Source organism: Nansenia antarctica (genome assembly GCF_963989245.1).
Source record: "Nansenia antarctica genome assembly, chromosome: 3".
Classification (NCBI taxonomy): Eukaryota; Metazoa; Chordata; class Actinopteri; order Argentiniformes; family Microstomatidae; genus Nansenia; species Nansenia antarctica.
In genome coordinates this window covers 70,536,110-70,549,384 of record NC_137688.1, presented here as the reverse complement: position 1 = coordinate 70,549,384, position 13,275 = coordinate 70,536,110, and the positions used below count along the sequence as shown (strand labels likewise).

General features: G+C 50.4%; 1 protein-coding gene across 1 annotated transcript in view; it reads right to left on the bottom strand.

The window, feature by feature from the left end:
• The window catches only part of LOC308154335 (adenosine receptor A3-like), a gene marked incomplete at both ends in the record, with an annotated part of 34,672 nt that overhangs the window by 19,043 nt on the left and 2,354 nt on the right, over positions 1–13,275 (bottom strand). Inside the window, one exon of the mRNA XM_080527498.1 lies at positions 12,588–12,802. Coding sequence (XP_080383624.1) covers positions 12,588–12,802 — 215 coding nt within the window. The remainder of the gene's footprint in view (positions 1–12,587; positions 12,803–13,275) is intronic.

The following is a 13,275-nucleotide window of genomic DNA, read 5'->3' as shown; positions in this document are numbered from 1 at the left end:
TAGGAGGAAGGATATGAATGGCCTGAGATCAGACTCTCTCTCTCCTCTCTCTTTCTCTCCCTCTCTCTTCTCTCCCTCTCTCTCTCTCCCTCTCTCTCTCTCCCTCTCTCTCTCCATCTCCCTCCTTCTCTCTCTTTCTCTCCCTCTCTCTCTCCCTCTCTCTTACTCTCCCTCTCTCTCCCTCTCTCTCTCTCCCCCTCCTTCTCTCTCTCTCACCATCTCCCTCCCTCTCTCTCCATCTCCCTCTCTCTCTCTCTTTCTCCATCTCCCTCCCTCTCTCTCTCCCCCTCCCTCCCTCCCTCTCTCTCCCTCCCTCTCTCTCCATCTCTCTCTCTTTCTCCATCTGCCTCCCTCTCTCTCTCTCCCTCCCTCCCTCCCTCTCTCTCTCCCCCTCCCTCCCTCCCATTCTCTCCATCTCCCTCTCTCTCTCTCTCCCTCTCTCTCCCTCCCTCTTTCTCCCCTGCCTGGTGTTCTGGTGGTGTGCCCAGGGACAGGGACAGGGACAGGCCTGCAGGGTGGTGTAGGGACACAGAGGGTCTGGTGATGTGGTGACAGGAACAGGGACAGGCCTATCTCTCCCTCCCTCCCTCTCTCTCTCTCTCTCCCCCTCTCCCTCTCTCTCCCTCCCTCTACCCCTCTCTCTCCCTCTCCCTCTCTCTCTCCCTCTCTCTCTCTCCCTCTCCCTCCCTCTCTCTCCCCCTCTCCCTCTCTCTCCCTCTCTCTCTCCCTCTCCCTCCCTCTCTCTCTCCCCCTCTCCCTCTCCCTCTCTCCCTCCCTCCCTCCCTCCCCCTCCCTCCCTCCCTCCCTCCCCCTCCCTCCCCCTCCCCCTCTCCCTCCCTGCGTGGTGGTATGGTGATGTGGCCTGGGACACAGACATCGTTCATCCTCTCGTCTCCATCTGGTCAGAACAGTCGATGAACAGATTGTGGTCGAAAGAAGAAGAAATATGTGTCAAAGAAAGAGAGAGAGAGGGAGAGAGAGAGAGAGAGATAGAGAGAGAGAGAGAGAGAGAGAGAGAGAGAGAGAGAGAGAGAGAGAGAGAGAGAGAGAGAGAGCATCTGGTCCAAAGTGATCCATTATGGTGAGCAGATGAAGCTAGCCCTGTGTGTTCCAGGCTGAACCACTGGGTCTGTCACCAGCTGAGCTACTGCCCCTACTACAGGAAACACAACCACAACAACACTTCCTGGTTGGCCCTGACGGAGGGCAACAGAGGACACGTCCACACGTCTGATGTGGTGTGTGTGTGTGTGTGTGTGTGTGTGTGTGTGTGTGTGAGTGTGTGTGTGTGTGTCTGACGTAGAGCAAAGCTGCCATATCTCACTGGCATGCTTCTGTCCCAGGACACAGACAGACAGTCTGTTAGGAGATCAGATTGTGTGTGTGTGTGTGTGTGTGTGCTCCTTGTCCTACCCACAGCTAACAGAGCCCCAGTGTGTCCCGGGTGTGTGTGTGTGTCCTAGTGTGTCCTGGGTGTGTGTGTGTGTGTGTGTGTGTCCCAGTGTGTCCTGGGTGTGTGTGTGTGTGTGTGTCGTGTGTGTGTGTGTGTGTCCTGGGTGTGTGTGTGTCCCGGGTGTGTGTGTGTCGGGTGTGTGTGTGTGTCGGGTGTGTGTGTGTGTGTCGGGTGTGTGTGTGTGTGTATGTGTCGGGTGTGTGTGTGTGTGTGTGTGTGTGTCGGGTGTTTGTGTGTGTGTGTGTGTGTGTGTATGGCAGACCCAGCTCATGGCTGGAGGCAGCAGCAGACTGTGCCAGTCACATGACTCTCCATCTGGAGACCTGACGTCTGCCTTGATGCTCCCAGAATAACCCAGAGACAGAGAACAGCCAGGGAACGGCCGGGGAACAGCCAAGGGAACAGTAACAGTCAGGGAACAGTAACAGTCAGGGAGTGTGTGTGTGTTAGGGAACAGTTAGAACAGTCAGGGAACAGCCAGGGAACAGTCAGGGAACAGTTAGAACAGTTAGAACAGTCAGGGAACAGCCAGGGAACAGTTAGAACAGTTAGGGAACAGTCAGGGAACAGTAACAGTCAGGGAGTGTGTGTGTGTGTGTGTGTGTGTGTGTGTGTTAGGGAACAGTTAAAACAGCCAGGGAACAGTTAGAAACGTTAGAACAGTCAGGGAACAGTCAGGGAACAGTAACAGTCAGGGAGTGTGTGTGTGTGTGTTAGGGAACAGTTAAAACAGTTAGAACAGTCAGGGAACAGCCAGGGAACAGTTAGAACAGTTAGAACAGTCAGGGAACAGTAACAGCCAGGGAACAGTCAGTGAACAGTAACAGGCAGGGAACAGTAACAGCAGGGAACAGTAACAGTCAGGGAACAGTAACAGGCAGGGAACAGTAACAGGCAGGGAACAGTAACAGCCAGGGAACAGTAACAGGCAGGGAACAGTAACAGTCAGGGAACAGTAACAGGCAGGGAACAGTAACAGTCAGGGAACAGTAACAGTCGGGGAACAGTAACAGTCAGGTCAGGGGGGAACAGTAACAGGCAGGGACAGTAACAGGCAGGGAACAGTAACAGGCAGGGAACAGTAACAGGCAGGGAACAGTAACAGTCAGGGAGCAGTAACAGGCAGGGAACAGTAACAGGCAGGGAACAGTAACAGTCAGGGAACAGTAACAGTCAGGGAACAGTAACAGTCAGGGAACAGTAACAGCAGGGAACAGTAACAGGCAGGGAACAGTAACAGTCAGGGAACAGTAACAGTCAGGGAACAGTAACAGGCAGGGAACAGTAACAGTCAGGGAACAGTAACAGGCAGGGAACAGTTAGAGAACAGTCAGAGAACAGTAACAGTCAGGGAGTGTGTGTTTTGTGTGTTAGGGAACAGTTAGAACAGTCAGGGAACAGCCAGGGAACAGTTAGAACAGTTAAAACAGTTAGAACAGTTAGAACAGGTCAGGGAACAGTTAGAGAACAGTTAGGGAACAGTAACAGCCAGGGAACAGTTAGAGAACAGTTAGAACAGTTAGAACAGTTAGAACAGTCAGGGAAACAGTTAGAGAACAGTTAGAGAACAGTAACAGCCAGGGAACAGTTAGGGAACAGTAACAGTCAGGGAACAGTTAGAGAACAGTAACAGCCAGGGAACAGTTAGGGAACAGTAACAGCCAGAGAACAGTTAGAGAACAGTTAGAGAACAGTTAGGGAACAGCCAGGGAACAGCCAGGGAACAGTAACAGTCAGGGAACAGCCAGGAAACAGTAACAGTCAGGGAACAGGGATTTACTGCTAGGAACCATCCAGGAGGATAGATCAGTGACAGGTTTCAGTGTTATCATCCCCCCCAACACTCATCCCCCCCACCCTCTCATTCAACCCCCCCCCCCCCCCTCTCATTCAACACCCCCCCCAACACTCCCCCCCCCCCCCCCCCTCTCATTCAACACTCAAACCACCAGTCTGCCTCCTGAAGCGGTCTCAATGAACAGGTGGCTTAAAGGCCCAAACATGAGGTTATGTTATTAATATGATTATGTTATGTCAGTATAACCTGAGGAGCACAGAGGTCAGAGGTCAGGGTCAGGGTTCAGGCCCGGGGCGAGGTAGAGGTATAATATGAGGGTTCATGTTGGTTCTGTAATGGTTTTATTGTCGGCCATCTTAGCACGTCACGTATGGCAGCTGTAGCGTCTCCCTCTCTACCTCTCTCTCCCTCCTCCCTCTCTCCCTCTCTCTCTCGCCCTGTCTGGTGCATCCTTCCCCCACGGCCCTCTCTCCCTCTCTATCCCAGACCATTCTCTCTCTATCTCTCCCTCTCTCTCTCTCTCTCTCCCCCCCCTCTCTCTCTCTCTCTCTGTATCTCTCTATCTCTCTCTGTATCTCTCTCTCTGTGTCTCTATCTCTCTCTCTCTCTGTCTGTGTCTCTATCTCTCTCTCTGTATCTCTCTATCTCTCTCTCTCTGTGTCTCTATCTCTCTGTCTCTCTTCTCTGTCTCTATCTCTCTGTATCTCTCTCTCTCTGTCTGTGTGTGTCTCTCTCTCTCTGTATCTCTCTCTCTGTATCTCTCTATCTCTCTCTCTCTGTGTCTCTATCTCTCTGTCTCTCTCTCTCTGTCTCTATCTCTCTGTATCTCTCTCTCTCTCTGTCTGTGTGTGTCTCTCTCTCTCTCTCTCTGTCTGTCTCTCTCTCTCTCTCTCTCTCTCTGTATCTCTCCCCTCCTCCTACTATCTGCTCCAATCGGAAAGGTTTTTTGGCAACAGAGTGTAGTGTGTAGGGGGGGGGGGGTGGGGCTCTATGCCAACGCCCCCCCCTCCCCCGTCTGGTGTAATCAGACTAGAGGGGTCTCCAGCATGCTAACGAGGGGGCCGTGCCTCTCATGCTAATTTATGCAAAGTAGCCCCCCCCCCCCTCTCCACACACCTTCTCTGTCTAGCACCCCCCCCCCCCCCCCCCGCACCACCCCAGGCCTGGCAGTAGTCTGGCACTCATTAACCCTCTCACCGCTGTGCCAAGGGGGTGGGAAGCCCCTCCCTCCTCTCTCCAGTGACAGAACAGTCAGTCAGTGTTTACTGGCTGGTCTAAGGAGTGTCTGCACGGACAGAACAGTCAGGCAGAGACAAAACAGTCAGTCAGAGACAGAACAGTCAGTCAGTGTTTACAGGCTGGTCTAAGGGACGTCTTCAGAGACAGAACAGTCAGTTTGTGTTGCATGCTGGTCTACAGGAATGTCTTCAGAGACAGAACAGTCAGTCAGAGACAGAACAGTCAGTCAGAGACAGAACCAGTCAGTCAGACAGAGACAGAACAGTCAGTCAGAGACAGAACAGTCAGTCAGAGACAGAACAGTCAGGCAGAGACAGAACAGTCAGTCAGAGACAGAACAGTCAGGCAGAGACAGAACAGTCAGTCAGAGACAGAACAGTCAGTCAGAGAGAGACAGAACAGTCAGGCAGAGACAGAACAGTCAGTCAGAGACAGAACAGTCAGTCAGTCGTACAGGCTGGTCTACTGGACGTCTTCAGTGACGATGTTCACTCCAGATGACACAGTCCTATTTTCTCTCAACCTGAGCTTTGAGCCAATGAGAACACACACACACACACACTCACACACACTCACACCCACACACACACACACACACACACACACACACACACATGCACTTCCCTCCTGTTCTCTCTCACGCCGACCGAGTGCCACGTTTTTAAGATCTGCGAAGCTAGCGCCAGACACACACACACACACACACACACACACACACACACAGGACGTGAGATGTTGACTTGACTGAGTCTTTTCTAGCACCATTCGCGTTGACGAGGCTCTTATCTTCCCGGGGGGGGGGGGGCTCTGGTCAGGGGGGGTTAAGCGGACAGCCTTCCAGACCCATCAGGTGACTCTTGTTCGATCGCTTCGTCTCTTACTGGGGGGGGGGGGGGGGGGGAGACTCTCCTTCGCCATTTTGCGAGAGAGAGTTTTCTTTAAAACCCCTAGCCTAGCGTTTAGCCTAGCGTCCCTAAGGGAGGGAGGCTCGCTGCTCGCCTAGCAGGGTGAGGGAGGGTGAGGGAGGGAGGCTCAGTGGCTAGCCGTCAACAGACACACCTTGGAGCCTCTCTGCCAGAGGAGCAGTGGCTTTCTGGGAACCTGACAGGAGGACGTTAAACATTAAACGGTGTACTTTTTTTTAGTAACGCGTAAAATGGCCGACACGGTCGGTGGTGGCCGCCATTTTGTGCTGCTTCCTTGTTTTGTTACGGAGCGAGCAGCCTCTCCGTAGCAGCTTTGTGTGTTGCACAGGAGGCAGCTGGTGGCAGCCATGTTTGTTGCAGGCGTCTGTGTGTGTGTGTGAGTGTGTGTGAGTGTGTGTGAGTGTGTGTGTGTGTGTGTGTGTGTGTGTGTGTGTGTACCTCTGTCTCTGAAGCCGCAGCCAAGCCCAGAGCAGGCAGGCGAACCCCGCTGGAATGAGCTCAGTTTTTTGGCAAAAACGGAAACAAATTCCTGGCAACGGAGAGAGAGAGAGAGAGAGAGTCGGGTCGGCTTTCTTTTTTTCTTCTTCTTCTTTTTTTTTCTCTTTCCCTCCCTTCGATCACATGCCAGGGTGTCAGGAAGCCAGGGAGTTATTCCTCCTCGCCGCTTTTTCACACGTTAGCGCTCGCCCTCCTCTTCCCTCCTCTCCCCTCCTCTTCCCTCCTCTCCCCTCCTCTCCCCTCCTCTTCCCTCCTCCTCCCTCCTCTTCCCTCCTCTTCCCTCCTCTTCACTCCTCCTCCCTCCTCTTCCCTCCTCCCTCCTCTTCCCTCCTCTTCCCTCCTCTTCACTCCTCCTCCCTCCTCTTCCCTCCTCTCCCCTCCTCTCCCCTCCTCTTCCCTCCTCTCCTCTCCTCCCTATCCTCCCTCCTCTTCCCTCCTCTTCCCTCCTCTCCCCACCTCCTCTTCCCTCCTCTGCCCTCCTCTCCCCTCCTCTTCCCTCCTCTTCTCTCCTCTCCTCTCCCCTCCTCTTCCCTCCTCTCCTCTCCTCCCTATCCTCCCTCCTCTTCCCTCCTCTTCCCTCCTCTTCCCTCCTCTCCCCTCCTCTCCCTTCCTCCTCTTCCCTCCTCTGCCCTCCTCTGCCCTCCTCTTCCCTCCTCTTCTCTCCTCTCCCCTCCGCTTCCCTCCTCTCCTCTCCTCCCTATCCTCCCTCCTCTTCCCTCCTCTTCCCTCCTCTTCCCTCCTCCTCCCTCCTCTTCCCTCCTCTTCCCTCCTCCTCCCTCCTCTTCCCCCCTCTCCCCTCCTCTTCCCTCCTCTTCTCTCCTCTCCCCTCCTCTTCCCTCCTCTTCCCTCCTCTCCTCTCCTCCATATCCTCCCTCCTCTTCCCTCCTCTCCCCTCCTGTCCCCTCCTCCTCTTCCCTCCTCTGCCCTACTCTCCCCTCCTCTTCCCTCCTCTTCTCTCCTCTCCCCTCCTCTTCCCTCCTCTCCTCTCCTCCCTATCCTCCCTCCTCTTCCCTCCTCCTCCCTCCTCTTCCCTCCTCTTCCTCCTCTCCCCTCCTCTTCCCTCCTCTCCTCTCCTCCCTATCCTCCCTCCTCTTCCCTCCTCTTCCCTCCTCCTCCCTCCTCTTCCCTCCACTCCCCTCCTCTCCCCTCCTCTTCCCTCCTCTTCCCTCTTCTTCCTCCTCTTCCCTCCTCTGCCCTCTCTCCTCCCTCTTCTTCCCTCCTCCTCCCTCCTCTTCCCTCCTCTCCCCTCCTCTCCTCTCCCCTCCTCTCCCCTCCCCTCCTCTTCCCTCCTCTCCCCTCCTCCTCTCTCCTCCCTCCTCTTCCCTCCTCTTCCCTGTCTGATGGAAACGCTGGGATGTGGATTTGCGGTGGTGTTTTTTCCCTACGTGCCTCTTTCTACTTTTTCTGTTCCTCCTAGATAGCGAGCGTCGTGTGACCGCGTGCCAGAGTTAGCGCCTGGCGAGGATGTTAGCCTGGGGTGGTGTTCTGTTGTTGAGTCTCTCTTTCAAGGTCTCGTCTCTTATGGAGGCGCTAAGCGTTTCCTAATGTCTTGGCAGTCGGAGGGTTTGCAGTTGCTAAGCACTAACAGCTCTCTTTCATAAATCCTGGTCGTTTTTTTAACCACATCCAGGAGCAAACAAACGCAAAAGGCGGAGAGAGACACAAGGACAGATAAGAACATGCTAACCCGCTAACTCTCCTCTCGCTAACAAGGGGACACAGCGCTGTCGTTGATAATTGTCGGAGATATCGCCATGTCAAAGACTCCCAACCTGAACATATTCACAGAGCAGATTGTTACTTGTTATATATTGTGTTTCCTGTCTGTGTTTGGTGTCTGATGTGAGCATGTGGCTGTAAACAAAGCGCTGGCTAAATCAATGTTGGTCATTTTTTAAATGTGTGTTGCTGTGTGTGTCTGAGAGGGGCTGGACTACAACTGAACTATACCTCTCTCCCTCTCCCTCCCTCCCTCCCCCCTCCGTCCCTCTCTCCCCTCCCCTCCCTCTCTCTCTCTCTCCCCACAGGTGTGTTACCTGAGTGTGAAGTGTTCCTGTGCGGCGGTGACTCTGAGGCAGTGCTGTCCTGAGGAGGAGGGGTGGTAGATTGAGGTAGTAGATATTGAGGCAGTGCTGTCCTTGGGGCTGAGGTAGTAGATATTGAGGCAGTGCTGTCCTTGGGGCTGAGGTAGTAGATATTGAGGTATTAGATATTGAGGCAGTAGATATTGAGGCAGTGCTGTCCTTGGGGCTGAGGTAGTAGATTGAATAGTTGTGGCGGTTCGTAACCTCCCTCTGAGATAACTATACAATCTACTGTCTTTCCTAAGGAGACAGTTAACTCTTCAGCCAATCAGCAACGTTCCTGTTCTTATACTGACAGTCGAGACATCCAATCAAGCTTTGCGGGGGGCTGGACCACGATGGACTCTTCCTCCAAACCTCAGATTATGTTTGTCTTATGTAATGTAAATGTCCTTACATATGTGACACGTTCTAGTCTTTTTGTCCGCATATCGGCAACCAATCAAAATGTTTGGACTTTTCTTTTGACACACGGAACTACTGTACGTTTCAACGTTGTTGAGAATCACGACACAAACTCGCTAGTCAAGCCAAAACACTGCAACAACGCAATGGATTGGGTGAGTAATCCCCCACTGCTACCTAGTTAACTAGAACACTACTTTTACATTGTTACCTAGTTAACTAGAACACTACTTTACATTGTTACCTAGTTAACTAGAACACTACTTTACATTGTTAGCAGGCTCACAAAACATGCTGTGTTAGTCGACTAGCGATGTGTCGTTGATTTTCAACAACGCGGAAATGTATTCACATTTTTCCGAAAGAAAAGTCAGATCGTTACATCAGATCCTGACATGAGGACCAAAGCTTTAGAACCTGACACAATATTACTGTCAGTTTACACACGTGTTTTGTCGGTCATACATCCTCTGTAATGACTCTGTAAAGAGGAGCCGTGCCTCTGAGGCTGGGCCGTGGAAGACATCGTGGCTCCTGGGGACCTGAGGCCGTGGGACCTGAGGCGGTTGGACCTGGGTTCTGGCGGGGTGAGGTAGTAGGTTGTATAGTTTGGTGGGAGGGACCTCACCCTGCTCAGGTGATAACTATACAGTCTATTGCCTTCCCTGACAAACCCACAGACACCTGGAATACACACCTGGGATACACAACACCTGGGATACACACCTGGGTTAGAGGGAGGGGGAGATGGGGGTGCGGGTCTGCTGCTGACCCTGTGCTCACCACTGTTTGTTTGCTCATGATTGTAAGTGATTTTAAGCCTATTTCATTGTTTGTTTTAAGTAGCTGTTTTAGTCAGATGTGGATTACACATGTTGGGACCCCTACTGCACTGTTTGCGATAATGAATTTCACGCCACTATGGACATTATTCTGCCTTGTGGAATCCTTAATGGACCTATCGCTAAGCCACACCCCCTTTGAAAACACAGACAAACAAACACCGCTTCACTGACACTGACTGACTGACCGACCGTGACTGAATAACATTCAATGACTTACAATGGCGGGAGTTGTCAAATTTCAGATTTCTGATTTACCACAGCAAGTAATAGACATGTTTTTTTAAAGATGACAATAATATTTTGTCTAGAAGCTTTTCACCATCAGATATTAGCGAGTTTGTCTGAGTTTTCTGCCTGTAGTGACTTTTGCTGTGATATGATTGGACAATTTCTATTTTGGGGCGTGGCTTAGAGATAAGTCCATTCTGCAAAGTGACCAACAAGATGGAAGCCACAGACATGAACTGTTTTGATGTGTTTCTTAATGTTCAACCCTGTCTCTGTGCAACCCTGTCTCTGTCTCTGTCTAACTCTGTCTCTGTCTCTGTCTAACCCTGTCTCTGTCTCTGTCTCTGTCTATCTCTGTCTCTGTCTCTGTCTAACCCTGTCTCTGTCTAACCCTGTCTCTGTCTCTGTCTAACCCTGTCTCTGTCTCTGTCTCTGTCTCTGTCTAACCCTGTCTCTGTCTCTGTCTAACCCTGTCTCTGTCTAACTCTGTCTCTGTCTAACTCTGTCTCTGTCTCTGTCTAACCCTGTCTCTGTCTCTGTCTAACCCTGTCTCCGTCTCTGTCTCTGTCTCTGTCTAACCCTGTCTCTGTCTCTGTCTCTGTCTAACCCTGTCTCTCTCTCTGTCTAACCCTGTCTCTTTCTCTGTCTAACCCTGTCTCTGTCTCTGTCTTTGTCTAACCCTGTCTCTGTCTCTGTCTCTGTCTCTGTCTCTGTCTCTGTCTCTGTCTCTGTCTCTGCCTGTTGGTGTTTTATGTCATGCTGGTTGCCTTCTGGCTTCGTGTGTTGACTTTTCTGTTTGGTGAGCCGAAGACAATTTTCCACCTTGGTGGACAATAAAGTTATATTCAATTCAATTCGATACACACCTGGTATACACAACCAACACCTGGGATACACACCTGTTGGCTGTTATACACACCCTCTGACACCTGGTGGATATTCAGACAACGCTGTAGAACCTGTTGATTAGGAAACTCCCAGATATTCTCTCCATGAATACAGAATACAGAACGTTCCCTTACACACTCACACACACGCACATGTACACACACACGCAAACACACACACGCAAACACACACACACACACACACACACACACTTATACACACTGCTTTGTCTCCTACTTATTTAGAAATGTTAACACACAGAAAGACAAGGATTATTAGCTGTCAGTTAAAAACTAATTATTTTAGTGAAGACCATTTTGAGCCTTCTTGTACCTGATTCCAGATCAGCTGTTCTGGTGCAGATCAATAAACAGATCAGTAACCATGGCCAACGTGACTTGTCAGTGTGATGATTGTGTAATGATGGGCCGGGTGGAGGTGATGCATGCTGGGTAATGATGGGCGGGGTGGAGGTGATGCATGCTGGGATAGGTGTTTACTTACGGAGCAGTGTGACAGGGAGGCCAGGGGCACGTGGTCCGAGGTGAGGTGGGGGTGTGTGTGTGTGTGAAGGGGGGGTGATGGGGGAAGCATCCATCCTGTCATCCCTTCGTCAGATCATTGATATTAACTGATGCTTCACTAGTGGTCCTCTGTGGCTCAGCTGGTAGAACACGGCGCTGACAACACTTGTGGGTTCGATTCCCACTGGGACCATATATACTGACATGTATGCACTCACTGCAACGTAAGTCACTCTGGATAAAAGTGTGAATGAAATGCCATATATTTAAGCAATATCACACGAGAGGGAGTGCTGTTATACTGAATATCAGCAGGGCTGTGATTGGGTCGTAGGTACGAGGCCGCAGGCAGAGTAGGAAGACGATCACAGCCGTGCTGATATTCAGTATAACACACGACCTCGAGTGTGATATTGCTTTTATACAACAGTTCTACAGCGCAATTTATTAGTTAACAGTAATAAGTGACAACAGATTATGATTTGTTTGTTTATAACAAAAAATAGTTCTGCAACTGAACTTCAACTGGACTGTTGCCTAGTAACCTGAACACAAACAATGTAGTCTAATTAACGGTCATTTAGTAGGACACCTGTGCGGCGGAGTGATACATATAGTTAAAAGTCCCAGTGCTGTTATACTGTATATCGGCACTGATGGAATGCCTCTTGTCCAATCAAATTACTTAGTCGGAACTAACTGTTGTATAATATATCATTATTACGTAACAATGCATAGCTACATTCTCTACACCCAACCTTGGTGTTGTACCTGCGTCATATAAAGGCTGTGAGAGTTCACTTCAGGTTCCAGGTTGTATTGTCAGGTCACATGACACACGTGTAGGAGAGTAGAGTGTGTCACATGACACACGTGTAGCAGAGCAGAGTGTGTCACATGACACACGTGTAGCAGAGCAGAGTGTGTCACATGACACACGTGTAGGAGAGTAGAGCTCTCAGGCCTCTGGTCCTGACATGGCAGCACACAGACACATGAGGCAGTAAGACCAGGTAAGTCAAGGTACATAATGAGACAATAGTTACGTTAAGTAAAGACTTAAGTGAGACAACTGGACAGGTGACAAAGTGTGTGAAGGGTGACAGCAGGAGGGTTACACACACACACACACACACAGGCACGGGCACGCACACACGCACGCACAGGCACGCACACACACACAGACAGACACACACACACACACACACACCGCCCAAAAGCAGTGCTTCCCAAAATGGTGGTTATAACTGACTTATGTCCACCGTCCTTCTAGAATCATCTTTGTTTCCATGGAGATCAGACAGAAGGTTCCTCCAGCTTCAGGGCGTCTGTGTCTCAGGAGGTAGAGCCACCGTCTAATGATCGCAAGGTCGGCAGATTGGCGGTTCGAGCCCCGGCTGGCCACATGTCGAAGTGTCCTTGGGCAAGACACTGAACCCCAAATTGCTCCCAGTGAGCGGGCCGGCGCCTTGCATGGTAGCTTGCCGCCATAGGTGTGTGAATGTGTGTGTGAATGTGTGAATGAGAGGCCGTTGTAAAGCGCTTTGGAATAAGACGCTATATAAGTCAGTCTATATAAGTCAGTCTGTTTACCATTTAGGTGACAAAACAGCGTAGACATGACAGTTATATAAATAACCCATAAAGTTTTGATAACCACCAGTCTCCCAGAAGCCTCTCCTCAGGGTGATGACCTCACGCCCGCTACGCCACACGCCGCGCTCTGATTGGCTCCTCCGCCGCCGCTGCCGTCGCCGCTGGCCATCGAGCGGTGACCACCCTCGTCCCCATGGCAACGGGCCACGGCTAGCGAGCAGCGCGTCCAGATCTGCCTGTAGGCCTGCTGGATGCGGGGGGTGCGGTACGCGTAGACCACCGGGTTCACTGCTGAGTTGACATGGGACAGCAGGATACCTGGTGGTAATAATCATAATATTATTAATAATAATAATATTAATCATAATAACCATAATAATCATAATAACCATAATAATCATAATAATCATAATCATAATAATCATACTCATAATACTACTACTACTACTACTACTACTACTAATAATAATAATAATAATAATAATAATAATATGAATGTAGGCCTGCTGGATGCGGGGGGTACGGTACGCGTAGACCACCCGGTTCACTGCTGAGTTGACATGGGACAGCAGGATACCTGGTGGTAATAATCATAATATTATTATTAATAATAATATTGATCAAAATAATCATAATAATCATAATAATCATAATAATCATAATAACCATAATCATAATCATAATAATCATAATCATACTACTTCTACTAATAATACTAATAATCATATTAATAATACTATTAATATTAATAATTATAATAATCATAATAATCATAATAATCATAATAATCA